Source organism: Castanea sativa, chromosome 6, assembly GCF_040712315.1.
Source record: "Castanea sativa cultivar Marrone di Chiusa Pesio chromosome 6, ASM4071231v1".
NCBI lineage: Eukaryota > Viridiplantae > Streptophyta > Magnoliopsida > Fagales > Fagaceae > Castanea > Castanea sativa.
This window is the reverse complement of record NC_134018.1, coordinates 34,740,255-34,755,947: the sequence shown is the minus strand read 5'-3', so window position 1 is coordinate 34,755,947 and position 15,693 is coordinate 34,740,255. Positions and strand designations below refer to the sequence as shown.

Here is a 15,693-nt window from a genome sequence, read left to right as displayed (position 1 = left end):
CAAAGATTTAGATCATCAACACAAACTCTCCAATTGGTGACTCTAAGACCACCCTTGAAGGTTTAAATTTCTAGCACCTTTGATGACTAGTGATAGTAGCAACTTTTACAACACTAGATCTTGAGTTTCTTTAAAGAATATTGTCAATAAAAAATTTAAGAGAGTTTTGGGTACGGAAACCCTAGAACTACAATAGGAGGCACAAGAAGCACTCTTCTCTCTCTCTCTCTCTCTTAAAAAAACGTGTCTTGAGGTTTCCTTTAAATACTATGTGAATTAGATTTGAAACTCTAATCATTTAATGGGCTTAATGAGCTAATGGGCTTAATTTAAAATTATGCAGATCTGTGTCTCAATCGGTTGAGCCTTCTTCTCAATTGGTCAAACTTGGCATATTTTGAATTCCTGAACCTACTTTCTTCCTTATTCTTCTATTCTGACTTGCAACACCTTGAATATTATCTAATATATCCTATAGACTTAGTAATCTATATCTAGACAAGTCTGTGCTCACAGTTTACCAATTGTTCTAAACTTTTAGAACCTAACAAAATATAATCTCTTGAGCATTCATATAATTGTGATTATTTTGGAATCAACTTTTAACATTGGTGTTGGTGATAAATATCTTACTCATTATTGATCTTGCCTTTTACCAGAGAATGTGAAAAGTTTGATTTGCACTTGAAGCTCTATATAGTTTTCAAGGTAATATTGAATTCATTTAAAGAATAGAAATAGTTACAGAATTTTAATTTTTTATTGACCCAATTTTATAGTATACTAAAATTATATTAAAATTCTGTAGTATATATAAAAAATATTAAAATATTAATCAACAACTTAAGGTGCAATTCTCAATTATGAATATTTAGATTATTGAATCTATTACTAACATTGACAACATTGAGGTGCAGTTCATATGAATTATTTACTTATTTTTCATCACCAAATATGTTGTATTTTATTCTTAAAACTTTACATAATTATTTATCTATGTTGGTAATTTAATTTAATTTCATATCTATATGCGATAGGTGCACCTAAGGAGATTGATAACATGATATGGTCTGTGACAACTTTTTTTTTTTTTTAATCAATAGTTAGGTGGGGTAAAATTTAAATCCTAGATGTCTCTATTGGAAACAACAAGAGGTATCAACTAGTTAAGCTAAAAAACTCTTGGCTTATTTAATTCTTTTATGATAATGTTCAGATTAGTAAACCTTAAACTATGTAAATTTAAGAATTTTTTTATGTAAAATTTATTTTTAAATGTTGTCGTTTACTTGTTCTCTTATTTTTATTGAGAGGAATACACAAAAAAAAAAAAAATGATCATTTTTTTTTCTTTGGCACGTGAAAAAAAAAAAATCATATCAAGTTAAGTAGTTAACCCAACTTTAGAAGATTAGTTAAGGGTGCGATTCTCAAGTATGAATATTTAGATTAGTGAATTTATTACTAATATTGATTAGATTGAGGTGCAATACATATGAATTATTTACTTATTTTTCATCACCTAGTATGTAATATTTTATTCGTAAAACTTTACATAGTTAAATTAATTTAATTTCATACTTTATATGTGATAGGTGCACCTATGGACGTTGATAATATGATATGGTCCATGACATCTAGGTTTTTTTTTTTTTTTTAATCAATAATTGGGAGAGGGAGAATTTAAATCCTATATGTTTCCATTAAAAATACCAAGAGGTGCCAACTAGTTAAATTACAAGGCTCTTAGCTTATTCAATTATTTTATGATGATGTTTAGATTAGTAAACCTTAGATTGTGTAAATTTAATAATTTTTTATGTAAATTTTATTTTTAAATGTTGTCGTTTACTTGTTCTCTTATTTTTATTGAGAGGAATATAAAAATAATGTGACAAAATTTTTTATTATTTTTTTGGCATATGAAAAAAAAAATAGTCATATTAGGTTAATCCAACTCTAAAAGATTAGTTAAGGGTACTAGGGTTTGCAATCAATTCTAACATGAACCTATTTCTATCCCAAACTTGACCAAGTTGAACCCGAGCACGATCAATTTAACCTATACCAATTGAACTAACTAAACCCACACATTTGGTATATTGAAAATTTCAAAAATATGTAATTAAAATGTGACAAAAAAATGTGTGAAAATCAATTTCTTGATTTGCCAAAAAAAAGAAGAAGAAGGAAGGAGGCAAGAATTAATGAGTGCTGCCAGGGATACCCAATATTTATTATGCTATTTAAGTGACACCAATTATATTCTTATCACATCAACTCGTAAGTATTTTGTAATAAAATTTGTAATGGTCCTAACAATTTCTTTATAAGAATAACATTGTTTATGGAAGTCTTGGCCGGTTAGTATGCAAAAATAATTAGGTTTCTTTGAGTTAACCTAAAATTTAGGCGTCAGTTTGAGAACAAATTATCTAACTTTTTGTTAAATTATTTTTGCTAAAAATGTGATAAAGTATATATACTTGTACTTTAAAAATGTAAGAAAAAAAAGTAATATATAAAGTTTTAAAAAGTTGTATATAAAAACTAGAAGAAAAAAAAAGTTTTTTTTTAGAGAGTTTCAACTTATAGTGTCTACTCCTAATGATAGCTCTTTATTATCAAACCAAGACACCAAATCGGTTTTTTAGTATAGGCGAAGATTGAACCCCTAGTCTTTTATTCAACCATCAGAAATTTTACGAGTTAAGCAAACTGAAACCCGTTTAAAAAAATAAAAAAAGCTTATAAGCTAGACCCAAACTTAAGTTTTTTTTTTTTTTTTTTTTTTTTGAGAAAGAACTTAAGTTATAGTTAGGTTGTGCTTATCGTGGAGATTTACTAGAAAGGTTGAAAAATGTGTATTCTTTCATTGGTGTAGATACTATTGACTAGAAAGGTTGAAAAAGGTATATTTATATATAATCAGTGAGTTAAAATACAAAAATCATCCCTTAATTTTGGGCTAACACAATGGATTACCAAAACGATATTATGGCTCCATTTGGAAAAGCGGTTTAAAAAAAATGCGTTTTCAAAAATAGTATTTTTAAAATAAGCGTTTTGAAAACACAATTTTGAAAATCACAATAAAACGTTTGGCAAACTTTGTGAACAGTATTAGTCTAAAATTGTGGTTTGGGTGCAAATTACCAAAAAGGACTTAGCATTTAGTTTGTCTACTATTTAGTTTGTCTACTAAATTATCATCCAAATTTCAATATATAAAAAAAATATATATAATTAAATACAACCAATTACATGATGTATTGTTGTATATTTTTATTAGATATAATAATAGTAGTTTGTTATGTTCAGTTAACAAATAAAGATAAAAAAGAAAAGTCATAAAAGAGTTTATGACCTATGCCATTACGTGACCACCTAGGGACTCTAAATTTTGAGACTTCTAGTTTCAACCATACACGTGGTGGAGGTAGGATGGATAATTGATAAATGTTGCTTGGTAAAATCAAAAAGTCACTCTCTATGCTTCATAAAAATGACGGAAGAACTGAAAAAATAAAGAAAGAAGAATTTCAAGAAAAAAGGTAGAAGAGTTAGGATGCCGGAGATTTAAAGGAGATGAGTTAAGAAAAGTGTAAAGACTACTTATTTAGCATGTGCCTACCCAGATGCATCTGCCAGTGAAAGCTAGTGCTGTCTGCTACTATATGGTGGTGCAGATTAGGTAAGTTGCTAAAATTACATTAAGCTTGAAGTTTTTTTTGGGAGGGTAAGCTTGAAGGTGGCTCCGCCACTGGACAAAGAGCAAGCTTGAAGGTGACCAGTGAGATTCTATGGTAGCTGATGTTATTGTCATTTAGCAAAAACTTGAGGATGTTTTAGGTATTCAAACTTTAAAATGTATAAAGTGATTTGCGTTTTCAATGAAGTTTTTCAAAAAGCTATCCTGTACCTCAGTTTCAAAACGTAATATTTGACGTTTTAAATAACGCAATTTCTAGTAAAATCGTTATATCAAACACGTGCGTATTGACGATTTTAATAAAAACGCGCGTTTAGGATCTTATAACAGGCTATCCAAACGGACTCAATGTAAGTTGGACATAGGAAACAAATCGGATAATTTCGAAAAATCTTGATAAAACCTAATAAATATTAGCCCACACCTCATTGACGAGGTTGTGTATTTTGTATTTTACCCTGAAAGGAAACGCAGTTCATGTCATGATAGAATAAGGCACAGCACAGTCCTTACATTTCTGTATCTAGCGAAGTCATGATGGAAAGAGGCACGGCACGGTCCATACATTTCTTGTATATCTGGAATTAAAGTCATGATGAAACGAGGTATAGGCAGGCGTATAGCAGAGTCCTTATTACATTTCTACAATCAGTAAAGTCATGATAGATAGAAGGACAGCACAGTAATATAATCAGAAAAGTCATGATAGAATGACTGACAAATCTCAATGTAATTAAGGATATGTGCATTGACCCAATTATCAGACAAGAACGTCGATCACTTTCTGTAAAGACAAGCCAACGTACTCCAATACAATGACCAAAATCTCAACAACCAAAAAAAAATCCATCTACGCACCGGTACTTACCCCCACTCCACAACTACTTTTGTAATCAAAAGTTATAATGACTGTAAGTTTTGACAAAAAAAAAACACCAAACCGTCTAATTTCCATCCGTCCCATTTGTCCCACATGCTCCCTATCTCCCTTAATTTAAACCCCTCTAACCAGCTCATTCTGCTCACCACCATTAATCCTCTTCAACTTCTTTGTACTCCTTCAAAATGGGTAGCCTAGACTTGAGCTCCGATAGCTCTTCCTCAGCCCAACGTGAATTCAAGCCCTTAGACCCTGAAGAATTTCGAAAACAAGCTCACCAAATGGTGGACTTCATAGCTGACTACTACAAAAAAATCGAAACCTACCCAGTTCTAAGCCAAGTCCAACCTGGTTACCTCAGAACTCTCCTTCCCCAAACTGCACCATACCTTCCTGAACCCCTAGAAACCATTCTCTCAGACGTGACCAAAAACATAATCCCTGGCATGACCCATTGGTTAAGTCCAAACTTCTTTGCATTCTTTCCAGCTACAGTGAGTACTGCAGCTTTCATAGGAGAAATGTTGTGCACTTCATTCAACTCTGTTGGCTTCAACTGGCTAGCCTCACCTGCTGCCACAGAACTTGAAATGATAGTCATGGATTGGTTGGCTAACATGCTTAAACTCCCAAACTCATTCATGTTCTCTGGCACTGGTGGCGGTGTCATTCAAAACACCACTAGTGAAGCCATTCTTGTCACTCTCATTGCCGCCAGAGATCGCGCGGTAGCTACAAACGGCAACAACCAAATTATTCGAAAGCTTGTTGTGTATTGCTCAGATCAGACACATTCCACTTTCACCAAGGCTGCTAAACTAGCTGGTATAACTCCATGTAACATAAAATCCATCCCCACAAACCTTGATGCAGCTTTTTCTCTATCCCCTGTATTCCTTCGTAAGGTTGTGGAGGCTGACGTGGCAGCGGGGTTGATCCCACTTTACCTTTGCGCTACGGTGGGGACAACTTCAACCACAGCCGTTGATCCTCTCGAGCCTCTTGCTGACGTGGCACGTGAGTACGGTATGTGGATGCACGTTGATGCTGCTTATGGTGGCAGTGCATGTATTTGTCCCGAGTTTAGGCAATATTTCAATGGGATTGAAGGAGTTGATTCATTGAGTCTAAGCCCGCATAAGTGGCTACTCAGTTACTTAGATTGTTGTTGTTTGTGGGTCAAAAGCCCAAGGTTATTGGTGAAGGCATTGAGTACAAACCCAGAGTATTTGAGAAACAAAGCAAGTGAGTCCGAGTCTGTGGTGGATTTTAAGGATTGGCAAGTGGGTACGGGTCGGAAATTCAAGTCGCTCCGATTATGGCTCGTATTGCGTAGCTATGGCGTTGCAAACCTCCAAAGTCATATCCGGTCCGATGTTCGGATGGCGAAGGCGTTCGAGGGGCTCGTGAAATCCGATCCACGGTTCGAAATCGTCGTGCCAAGGCGATTCGGGTTAGTGTGTTTTCGGTTAAACCCGTTTTCATGGGCCGGGTCGGGTTATACCGAGTTGTTGAACCGGAAGCTACTTGAGTGGGTCAACTCAAGTGGGCGGGTTTATATGACCCACACAATAGTCGGTGGTATTTATATCCTGAGGTTTGCTGTGGGAGCCACACTTACTGAAGATCACCACGTGGCTGCTGCGTGGAAGTTGATCAAGGAAGGAGCTGATACCATTCTTAAGGGTATACATAATTAATAAACCTGTACCTGTACGTGTTAGGACATTAATTACATGAGACAGTGTGTTAAATTTCAACTGTATTTGTTGGTTACTTTGATTTGTTTCCTCCAAGTTGGACAAAGTCAAAGTCGTCCGGAAAATTTATGATGGTCTTCCTTATACCATTTGATGATTTGGAAAAACTGTGAAATAAAATCAAAATGCTAAGTGTTAATTTTGGTAAGACGTTGAAGGAATAATTATTCAAAATTTTCGGAGTATAATACTCACTCTTCCTACGTAATTATGAAATATACTTTTTTTCTATTTAAGAGTTGGGTTACCGAATGCTTAAGAACATTAGTTAAGATTGAAATTTTTATTATAATTAATCAACTTTTTTAGAGAGTAGCACAACATTCAATTAACAAGACACTCCTTTTTTTGAGAATGAATTAACAAGATATTTTTTATTAGCTTTTGCTATTTCTTAATGAAAAATGCTAACGAATGCCCTAAGGGTATTGGTTAATAATTCATTTAAAGAAAATTTTCATGAGAATGCCCTAAGGGCATTGGTTAGTATGACCATTTTTTAATATAATGAAAACGGATTGATTCCTTCTTAATGAGTGCAATCAAGCATCAATTAATATAATCATTCATTAAATTCATAATAAGATCCATCATTTATGTGAATAAAAGAGTATCATATTGTTTTGTTACGATAGAATCTAATGATTTTCACTTCAAAAAATTAATATTTTGTACATTTAGGCTTCAAGCGATTAATATTTTCTCCGCAGTAGGTTCTATGCCACTATGCGCATCTCTACTTCTTGCACTTATTTGCCTAAACATGGTTCAATATTTGTGTAAGAGTCCTACTCGGGAGCGGTTATGGTACTATTATGATTACGCCTAAGTAGATAAGTCATATTAATCGCCCCCCTTAACCATTTTTTATTTACCAAGTAAAAAAAAAAAAATTATGAAGGGAGCTTGCAAGTAAAATCAATGTAGTCACGCTCTTCTATAATTGACCCCCTTGGGGTGACGTTACCTTAAAGCCAAGGGGTTGGATACATATACATACATACATACATACATATATATATATATATATATATATATATATAATTTTTAATACTTTTTTTAAGCCCCTAAAATAAAATTTTGAACCTCCGACCCTAAGTTTTGTTTAAACGAAGCTGATATTAGTTTGAATATGAGTATCTTAACGCTAGTTTCACAATAATTTAATATATATAAAGGGTAAGTGACAAGTTGTAATTAGTTTTTATTTGGACTCACAACTAACATCATTTTTTTCCTACCTTTAACAACTTGTCACCTAGATTTTATTGTGAATATGTTGTGTCAATAGCACCACTCTGAAAATATTTAATTTTATAAGAAGAAAAAAGTTTCAAATTTTTGCTCATTCATTAAAAAAAATCAGGACTTTGGCTTACTGTTCCATTAATAGGAAAATAAAGTTGTTTTTCCTACACTTTTCTTCTTCATCAACAAAAAAGTACATTACTGTTACAACTAACAAATCGTTATCTATATCTGTGATTATCTCCTCGTTCTCTCTATCTTTCTTTTTCCCTTCTATGTTTTCTTAGTTTTTCTCTCTTTTTAATCAAGTAGATTGATAAATGCTCTATAGATTTCCAAATCTAGTAAGTCTTTTAGTGCTTTCTCCAATTCTAAGAGATTGACCTCGTGTATAGTTAGGAAATTATACACTTTAAAAATAAAAACTTATATTAGTTACTTTTTTTTTTTTCTTAGTTTCGCATTTACAATTAGTCTAACTCCAAAAGACTAACCACATGTATGATTAGTTATTTAATTATATTTATTTATGCATTCAATGGTTATTGTCTTACTGATATTTTTACTAAATTATATTTAAAATACTATTTTAGATTATTGTATAATGTATATAGTACGGAAGTTGTACATATAAAAAAAATTAATTATTTTATTTTTTTTACTTGTCCCTATGACAAATTTTTAATTTCACTACTACTGACTTTCTTAAAAAAAATTCTGAAGTCGCCACAGCCCCTCTTTTTTTTTTTTTTTGGTTAAGAAAACTTCTAATTGACTTTGGGAGTGTGGAACAACTTCATTTAATTTGAATGATTAGATGGTGAGAAGCTGAGACTAATCCTTTTGTCTACCATCTCACTCAAATGTGGAGATATCCTAACTTAATAGCAAAGCATATACAAACAAAAAAGTTAGGAATTCGGAGATACATAGATATCGACGTAATTTGTTTTGGAATATATAATTTAGTTCTGATTGCTCCTTCGTTGATTTTTTTTTTTTTTTTTGGGAAGGCTTTTTATCTGCTTAACGACTGGCTTGGTTCCTGTGTTTTTGTGGGCAACTTACATAAGCAAATCAAGCCCAAGAAAAGGACACAGTGAACATATAATGATGTAGAATGAACAGCACATACTTTGTCCGAGTAGAAAAACCATAAAAAAATCAGTGCGCAAAAAATCTAGGAAACAGAAAAGTGCTAATAGAGATCATTGATGATAACGATGGTCTTCTGTGAAAATTAGCGATATCATATGAAACGGCACTAAGAGAAAAAATCATTGCCTTCAGTCACAACCAAAGTCACTTTGTAGGCAAATTTCTTTATTAAATCTCTAAAATCTTCATTTTTGCCATTTTTAGCAATTTTTATTTTTATTGTTTTAACTTTTAATTTAAAATTCAGAATAATGTCTATTATATTTTAATTTTTAAGACGTCTCCTTGATACAACAGATTTGATTTTGCAATTATATCAAATTCTTTTTCATTTTTGGTAATTTTTCCTATTTTGCCACCAAATTCTTACTTTAGTGCAAATTAGAGTTTTTAGATATTTTCCTAGTCTTTTTAGAAATGCTTTAGTGTTTTCTAAGCATCTCCAAGTAGCCTTATGATTTCTATTTAAAAACGCATGGTAGCCTACAAAACAATTAAGTTTTTCAATCAATAAAACTTAATTGAGAGTTTTCTCCAATATTATTCTAGTGAATTCTAGTCTTTATCATTGTGGATTAAAGAAACCCTTATAGAATCAATGTTATTTTTAAAAAACAAACATATTTTGTTTCTTGTGGGAACTATATACGTACAAGATACAAATAATTAACGCAATAAGATGCAAGCAATAGACCAAAAGACGCTGTCAATATCAGATAATTACGGTGACAGAATCAAAATCTTTTGTTTCATTTTACAATACAACCCTTCGTGCTAAAATTACAAACTTTTCAAATCAATGTTACAGTATGCTTAAGCAATGGTGCATAACATTATGATTAATTACCCATTTCAACTTAGGATATATGATGGAGGGACGAGCTGAGAAGAGAATCAAGACCACCATGGATTTTCACCAGTCCTGAAATCTGTTTCGACCCATGGTACAAACACAACCTTTCCATTATCAGGATCCACATCTGCATGAGCCAATGCCAAAGACTGTTCCAACAAGTACCCCAAAAAAAAAAAGTCAATAAATATGCAAAGGAAAGTTATACATCCGCATGCTTCATATGTTTCAGATGTTCAAGGAACTAAAATTTTTGGTAATCACAAGGGAATTCAGATGGCTAAATTTCTCAAACATATACCATTTCAACATAGAGGTCATTTAAATAAGTCATTTTATTAATGGTACTTTTACATGCAATGTCATCTAGAACTAGAAGAAATTGAATAAGCAAGAAAGGGTAAAGTTATGTTTCAATTACCAGAGGTGCAGGTCCTCTAACAACTCTCCCTTGATCATTGTACTGAGATCCATGACAAGGGCAGATGAATTTTTTCTCAGCTGAGTTCCATGGCACAACACACCCAAGGTGCGTGCAGACAGCATTAATTCCATACGTTGCCAGAGTTCTGTCTTTCTCCACAACAAGGTAGGTTGGATCTCCCTGGAAATCAAAAGTGAAAAATCCATACTGCTTTTTCTATAACTGTACATGAGTCTAAAGTTGAAATGTGCTATAATCTATTATTGACGATGTATACAGCACGTTTGAAAGACATCTTGCTTAAAACCCACTGACTTTGGTCTAGGTTTATTATACTAGCTAGTACAATATGTACTATTAGAGAGTATTACTTGTGAGATGTTTGATTTGAATTTTCAAGGCTTCGTTAATGCATGCATCCTTTTTCCTTTCTTATGCGTGGCTTTTGTTTCACGCCTATATTAAATGCGATGAAAAACCAATTTCTCTCACAAACAAATTGAGACTGCAACGGTGATGTTTGTGACAACAAAAAAAACACAAAATTTGTATGTACAGGTGCTTTGGCAAGAGAGAGATATGGTGTGACAAATTGTGAGAGTGATACTCCTCTTTGAACTTTGAAGGGGTTTTGTGGAAGACACTGTGCAACAATTCCAAATAAAAGATAAATTTTCTTTATTTTAAGTGCATCCCAAACTTTGTATTTAGCCCTAAACTTTGTATTTGAGAGAGAGAACTTAGTATATATGTGTGAGAGAGATTTTGGGTGTATTCGTGCTTAGGCTTTTTGAGCATGCTTTTACACCATTTTGAATTCTGTAAATTTGTTAGTGAAATTTCTTTTCCACCACCTATGAGCATAAGCCAAAAGTCAAACCACGTAAATTCTTGATGTTGTATCGTGTATATTTATGTCAATATTTTCTTTTTATTTCTTATTATTTGTTTTGGAAATCTTTGCTTCCGCTTTAACAACAATACTTTGTATTGTATATATACAATCTAGGACTAGTCAATAATTAGTTTAGGGTTGATAGCATTCTATATACTCTCAAATGAACTCATTGCAATAATATAGTTAATATAGTAAAAATTTAGTTGTTAGGGCTTACGAATGTAGGTTATCAAGTCAAACCAAGTTAATCTCATAACAGCTGCTCTATCATGATCTTAAATTCCTAGCATATCCTTCATGACTACATTTAAAAGAGTCCCTGTTTGTCACATATTTTAAGCCCTAGCATATCCTTAGTGTCTCTGCCTTTCTATGGATTGCTTTTCACATATTTTATTATATTCTTACTCCAACATCTTATTTTGACAGCATGTTGTGAGTCATAGGGTGCCCAAACATGCCTTCCGTGTAAAATTTCAATCGTGCGTATTCAATGCTCCTTCCTTTGAAAACATATTAATAAAAACTTTCTGAATCCATGTTTATGGCAAATAGTTTCAGTGGTGACTAGTGTGATATATCAGTACCTTTAGTCCTTGTGAAAGGGTCCGGTCCCCTGGGCCATGGGTTTTGACCCATTCAGCTGCAATGATATCATTGCCAATGGCATCCTTTGCAATGGTACCACCACCAGCACCTCCTGACCTGTAATTGTTTTCCAATTAAGCATAAGAAGAGAGATTAGAAAACTCAGACTCCAACTTGAACAAAAAATTGGTATCTTGATGATAACAAACATAACTATCAGCAAATTAATGCCAAATACAATGAGCATTAGGCATGATGCCGGTGCAATTTTAGAACTTAGCTGCAAAGAGTTGGATTTAGAGGCAGAGGCAATGTTCATATAGTGACAATAGAGTTAAGATAATAATAAGGAACTCCATTTTGTAGAAGACAACTTTCCATCACATTTCAAGCAAATCAATGAGATTATGCTGACTTCAAATAGAAAATAAAAAATAAAAAAGAGATTATGTTCACAATGCTATGTTTCATCTCTTTGGCCTCAAAAGGATGTCAAAATATAACTCGAAGCCACTGTAGAGATGGATCTTCCAGTAACTTGCGAATATAGGTCTAGACTTACTTATTATCTTGTTCTTTGGGAAAAACACTACTTTTATCAGCCATTTATACCAACGAAGTTATTGCTCCCCTTAATATACCTTCTTAATGAAGACAGATGATTATATGAGCATAATTGGGGAGAAATATTTATATACTACGTATCTGCATTCTAATGTGCCAATCGTGATCATCAATCTTCATTTTCTTTTCCTCCCAGATAAGGAGATGATTGCTCATTCAAAATTTTTTGATGTGTCCTTTAAAAAGGTGAGTTTAGACATTAGAGTATTCAACTATCATACAAAGTAAATTTTTTAAAAGCAACAGCCTTTAAATTCATTCTTAATCAATATTGTAAAATTTACTGAAAATTTGCCTCGCTACCTTAAAATTTTTGTAATCATACGTGAATCTTATCGTTGTTGTTTCAAGTCAAAATACCACCTAGAAAATTTAAGGTTCCATTTCTTTTGTACATATCTTGTCATGATGTTTGTATTAACTATTAAAAGATTTTTTTTTTTTTGGGGGGGGGGGGGTCTATATTATTAGACTATTAAGGACTAAACTCAACAATTCAATCAAAAATAATGTCTTCACTCCTTACTAGTTACTCTATCATACCCTATTGTCATTTGCCTTGTATCAAAAAAAAAAAAAAGATTTGTTTACCTTTCTCAAATATAAATATTACTACTTATATCTTTATTATTAAGATATTATTTGCAAATTAAATTAATGAACTGAACGTAATTTTTTAAATAAAATTCATAATAATATAAAATGATTAAATTGGTTATTAAAAAAAAAAATCAAATTTGGTATTTTCTTTAAATAAAAAAACATGTAGGGATATTTGTAAGTTATGAAGCTTCAAGGAAGCTTCCTTTAAACCTTAAACTCCAGTCCTTATTAGGGAAAAAAAAATCCTTAAACCCCACTCCCACCACCTACTCACGGAATATCACCTTTATTACTACTATTTTTTTATTTCCAAATCTCATAACCTATCTCACTTTTCAGTTTCCCTTCTCAAAGTTTTAGGTGTAGACGATGAAGGATAAAATTTCAGACTTATGCTATGTATGGAAGTCTGGAGGGAGAGGAGAGTAGATAGGGAGTAGAGGGGAAGAGAGTAGTGGGGAGAGAATAGAGGGGAATGGTTATTCTCCACCTTGTTTAGATGTTTTAAAATTAAGTAAGAGTGAGGGGAATAATAAGGCTAATCATAGTTTGTAATTTTGTTAATATGGTAAGAATAAATTTGGTAATTCATTTGGTCAAGCATTTCTATGCTCTACTTTTTCTCCAAATCTCTCAATTTAGGAAATTAAAAATGAGGGGTTGGAAGCAACTAGAACCCTCCAAATCCCTCCCCCTCCTCCCTTAAAAAAATCTAAACAAGTTAATTTAACTGACTCTCATTCCCTCTACTCTACTCTCCCTCTATTCAAACAAACTATTAAGCTTCCGCTACCCGCTTGTGAATTTCTGTTATCTTCTACTTCCTCTTCTTGTTTTTCTCCTCTTATCGTGTAGCCACGCATCTTTTAATTTATTGTTGGATCTTCCCATCTTTTTTATCAGTTTTTAGTGTTAAGGTGGTCAAATTTTAATTTTAGGGGCTCAAAAGAAATTTTTTTTAAAATATTATGTTTAATTTTTTTCATTTTCTTCAGGTCAGGGAGTTCATTTGAACCCCCTGCCCCCAACGTGGCACTGCCACTGGTCCTGAACCTTGTCTCCTTTTCCATTTCCCATTTAAAAAGTTGAAAGTCATAGATAACTCCACTTATTAAATGAAAGTTTAGACTAACACATGAGATGAGAAGGATAATTAGAATTAAGATTAAATGATTGAATTAATCATTTTCTGACCGTTTAAGCTTTGGAGAAATAAAATATAATGTTTCATTTAGTTAGATTTGGGGGAAGGAGGAAAAAAAGTTTAGCTTTCGGTTTAAGAAATTTTCAATGAAAATCTTTTCTATGGAAAGAAATAAAGACCACAGGCGATTTATTGTAGGATAAAAAATGCATTCGATTTTTAGACTATATAAATAACTTTAATTAAAATCACATAGCAGCTAGCCAACCATATTCTAATCAGCAATAAAAATAAAGTAATCGATTATTTAAAGAAATTAATGGGGAAAGTAAATAACAAAGAAAAAAGAATATGGAAGAGGGCAAGACTAACCCAGGTGGAGCAAAGAAAGTAGCATAAGGAATCAACATGCCTGCAGTCGGAAGCGAAAGAGCACCTAGAAGAAGCAGATTCAAGGTCTCCCTCTTAGCCATGTCAGGAACTCGATCATCGGCAATACTTGTGGCTTGGCAAGTGATTCTCACTCCCTTGCCCTTCCCCACCATCTGGGTCCTTGTGGGCTTGACAAGAAGTGCATTTGAGGAAGAGAAAATTGCACTCTTTCTAGAGCATAGCTGATAAAAAACAACACCATGTTAAGTTCCAAACAAAGGTTTGGCATTTGGCAACTTGAGGACTACATTATGAACGAAGAAATTAAACATAGTCTTAGATGATATCGATGAAACTTACCTCTGAAGGTATTGCTGGGTACACAATGGAGGAAGCCATGGTGGAGAATTCTTGGTGGTACTGTGAAGAGGGAAGCAAATGTCAGAGAATGTATTATCACTATATTTGAAGTTATAACGACCACAACAGCCAGTGGATAAGGCGTATAGACAATATGCTGCCACACAGCCACAAGTTTCGGCTATCTTCTTTCTCTCTCAAGTGGGCTTAAGGCGTATAGACAATTTGGGCTTATTCCTATATACCCAAGTTCAAAACTAATCATAAGATGTCTATCCAAAAATAAAAGGGAGCAAACAAACAAACTAATCTAAGATAATTGTGAATTTATACATGATACTTACAGAGAAAAAAAAAATTGGTCAAGAGCCTATTTAGTGGTATCATTTGATCTCCCTTAGAGCATTTCCATGAGATTCTTTAAAAAAAAAAATGCATTTTTGTACACTACCAAAACCCACATTATTTATTTTATATCACCACATAAAGCAACATACCATAGATCCCATTTTATATTTTACACTAAATCATAATAACATAATATATTACACCACTTGCAGCAATAGCAACCTCCCCCAAAAAAAAAAAAGCAATAGTAACAAACCCAATATAACCAAAACAAGAGAGAGAATAAAAAATCAATGAAAATATGTTTTACACCATGCTACAATAATATGCATATTGTTTGCTACAATCAAACACAAACTAATGGGGGCATCTTTTGGTATTTTATTTGCTACAAGGTAATTTTGCATTCCTCGCAAGGAATGCTCTTTAAAGAAGAATTAGGATTCGAATCTCTTACCCCACTTATTGTACAAATTATCAAATATATATATAACACTTTCACATCCCACAAACTATAGACACATTGTGAGGTGATTTTTTTATATAAAAAAAAAAACATAATTCAATAATTACTACAACAAGAAAAAAAAAAAAAAAAAAAAAGATTTGAACTTGGTTCTTCTACTAAAGTAGAGCATGTTATTTTACTAGGTTAGGATACCCTTGACATTAAAGACAAATTGAGAAACTCTATCTCAAGATGAGTAAGAGAGAGATTTTG

At 32.6% G+C, this 15,693-nt stretch overlaps 2 protein-coding genes across 2 annotated transcripts; one reads left to right on the top strand and one right to left on the bottom strand.

Moving 5' to 3' along the window:
* The first annotated feature begins 4,744 nt into the window (after positions 1 to 4,744).
* Positions 4,745 to 6,469, top strand: LOC142639090 (tryptophan decarboxylase TDC2-like). The gene has a single exon (XM_075813192.1). The coding sequence runs from the start codon at positions 4,778 to 4,780 to the stop codon at positions 6,290 to 6,292; it is 1,515 nt and encodes a 504-aa protein (XP_075669307.1). The 5' UTR covers positions 4,745 to 4,777; the 3' UTR covers positions 6,293 to 6,469.
* A 2,978-nt stretch (positions 6,470 to 9,447) lies between these two features.
* Positions 9,448 to 14,863, bottom strand: LOC142640747 (cytochrome b6-f complex iron-sulfur subunit, chloroplastic). The gene is made up of 5 exons (XM_075814985.1): positions 14,625 to 14,863; positions 14,265 to 14,506; positions 11,521 to 11,638; positions 10,033 to 10,215; positions 9,448 to 9,760 (listed from the first exon to the last, which is right to left on the bottom strand). The coding sequence occupies exons 1-5, from the start codon at positions 14,661 to 14,663 to the stop codon at positions 9,653 to 9,655; spliced, it is 690 nt and encodes a 229-aa protein (XP_075671100.1). The 5' UTR covers positions 14,664 to 14,863; the 3' UTR covers positions 9,448 to 9,652.
* Positions 14,864 to 15,693: the final 830 nt, after the last annotated feature.

Bases quoted from the DNA above. Each gene is read 5' to 3' on its own strand.
- LOC142639090 (XM_075813192.1), top strand. From the start codon at position 4,778: ATGGGTAGCCTAGACTTGAGCTCCGATAGCTCTTCCTCAGCCCAACGT.
- LOC142640747 (XM_075814985.1), bottom strand. From the start codon at position 14,663: ATGGCTTCCTCCATTGTGTACCCAGCAATACCTTCAGAG. The intron at 10,216-11,520 runs GTACTGATATAT...TTTGATTTCCAG, and splicing joins CCCTTTCACAAGGACTAAAG to GGAGATCCAACCTACCTTGT. The intron at 9,761-10,032 runs GTAATTGAAACA...TTGTTGGAACAG, and splicing joins TTAGAGGACCTGCACCTCTG to TCTTTGGCATTGGCTCATGC.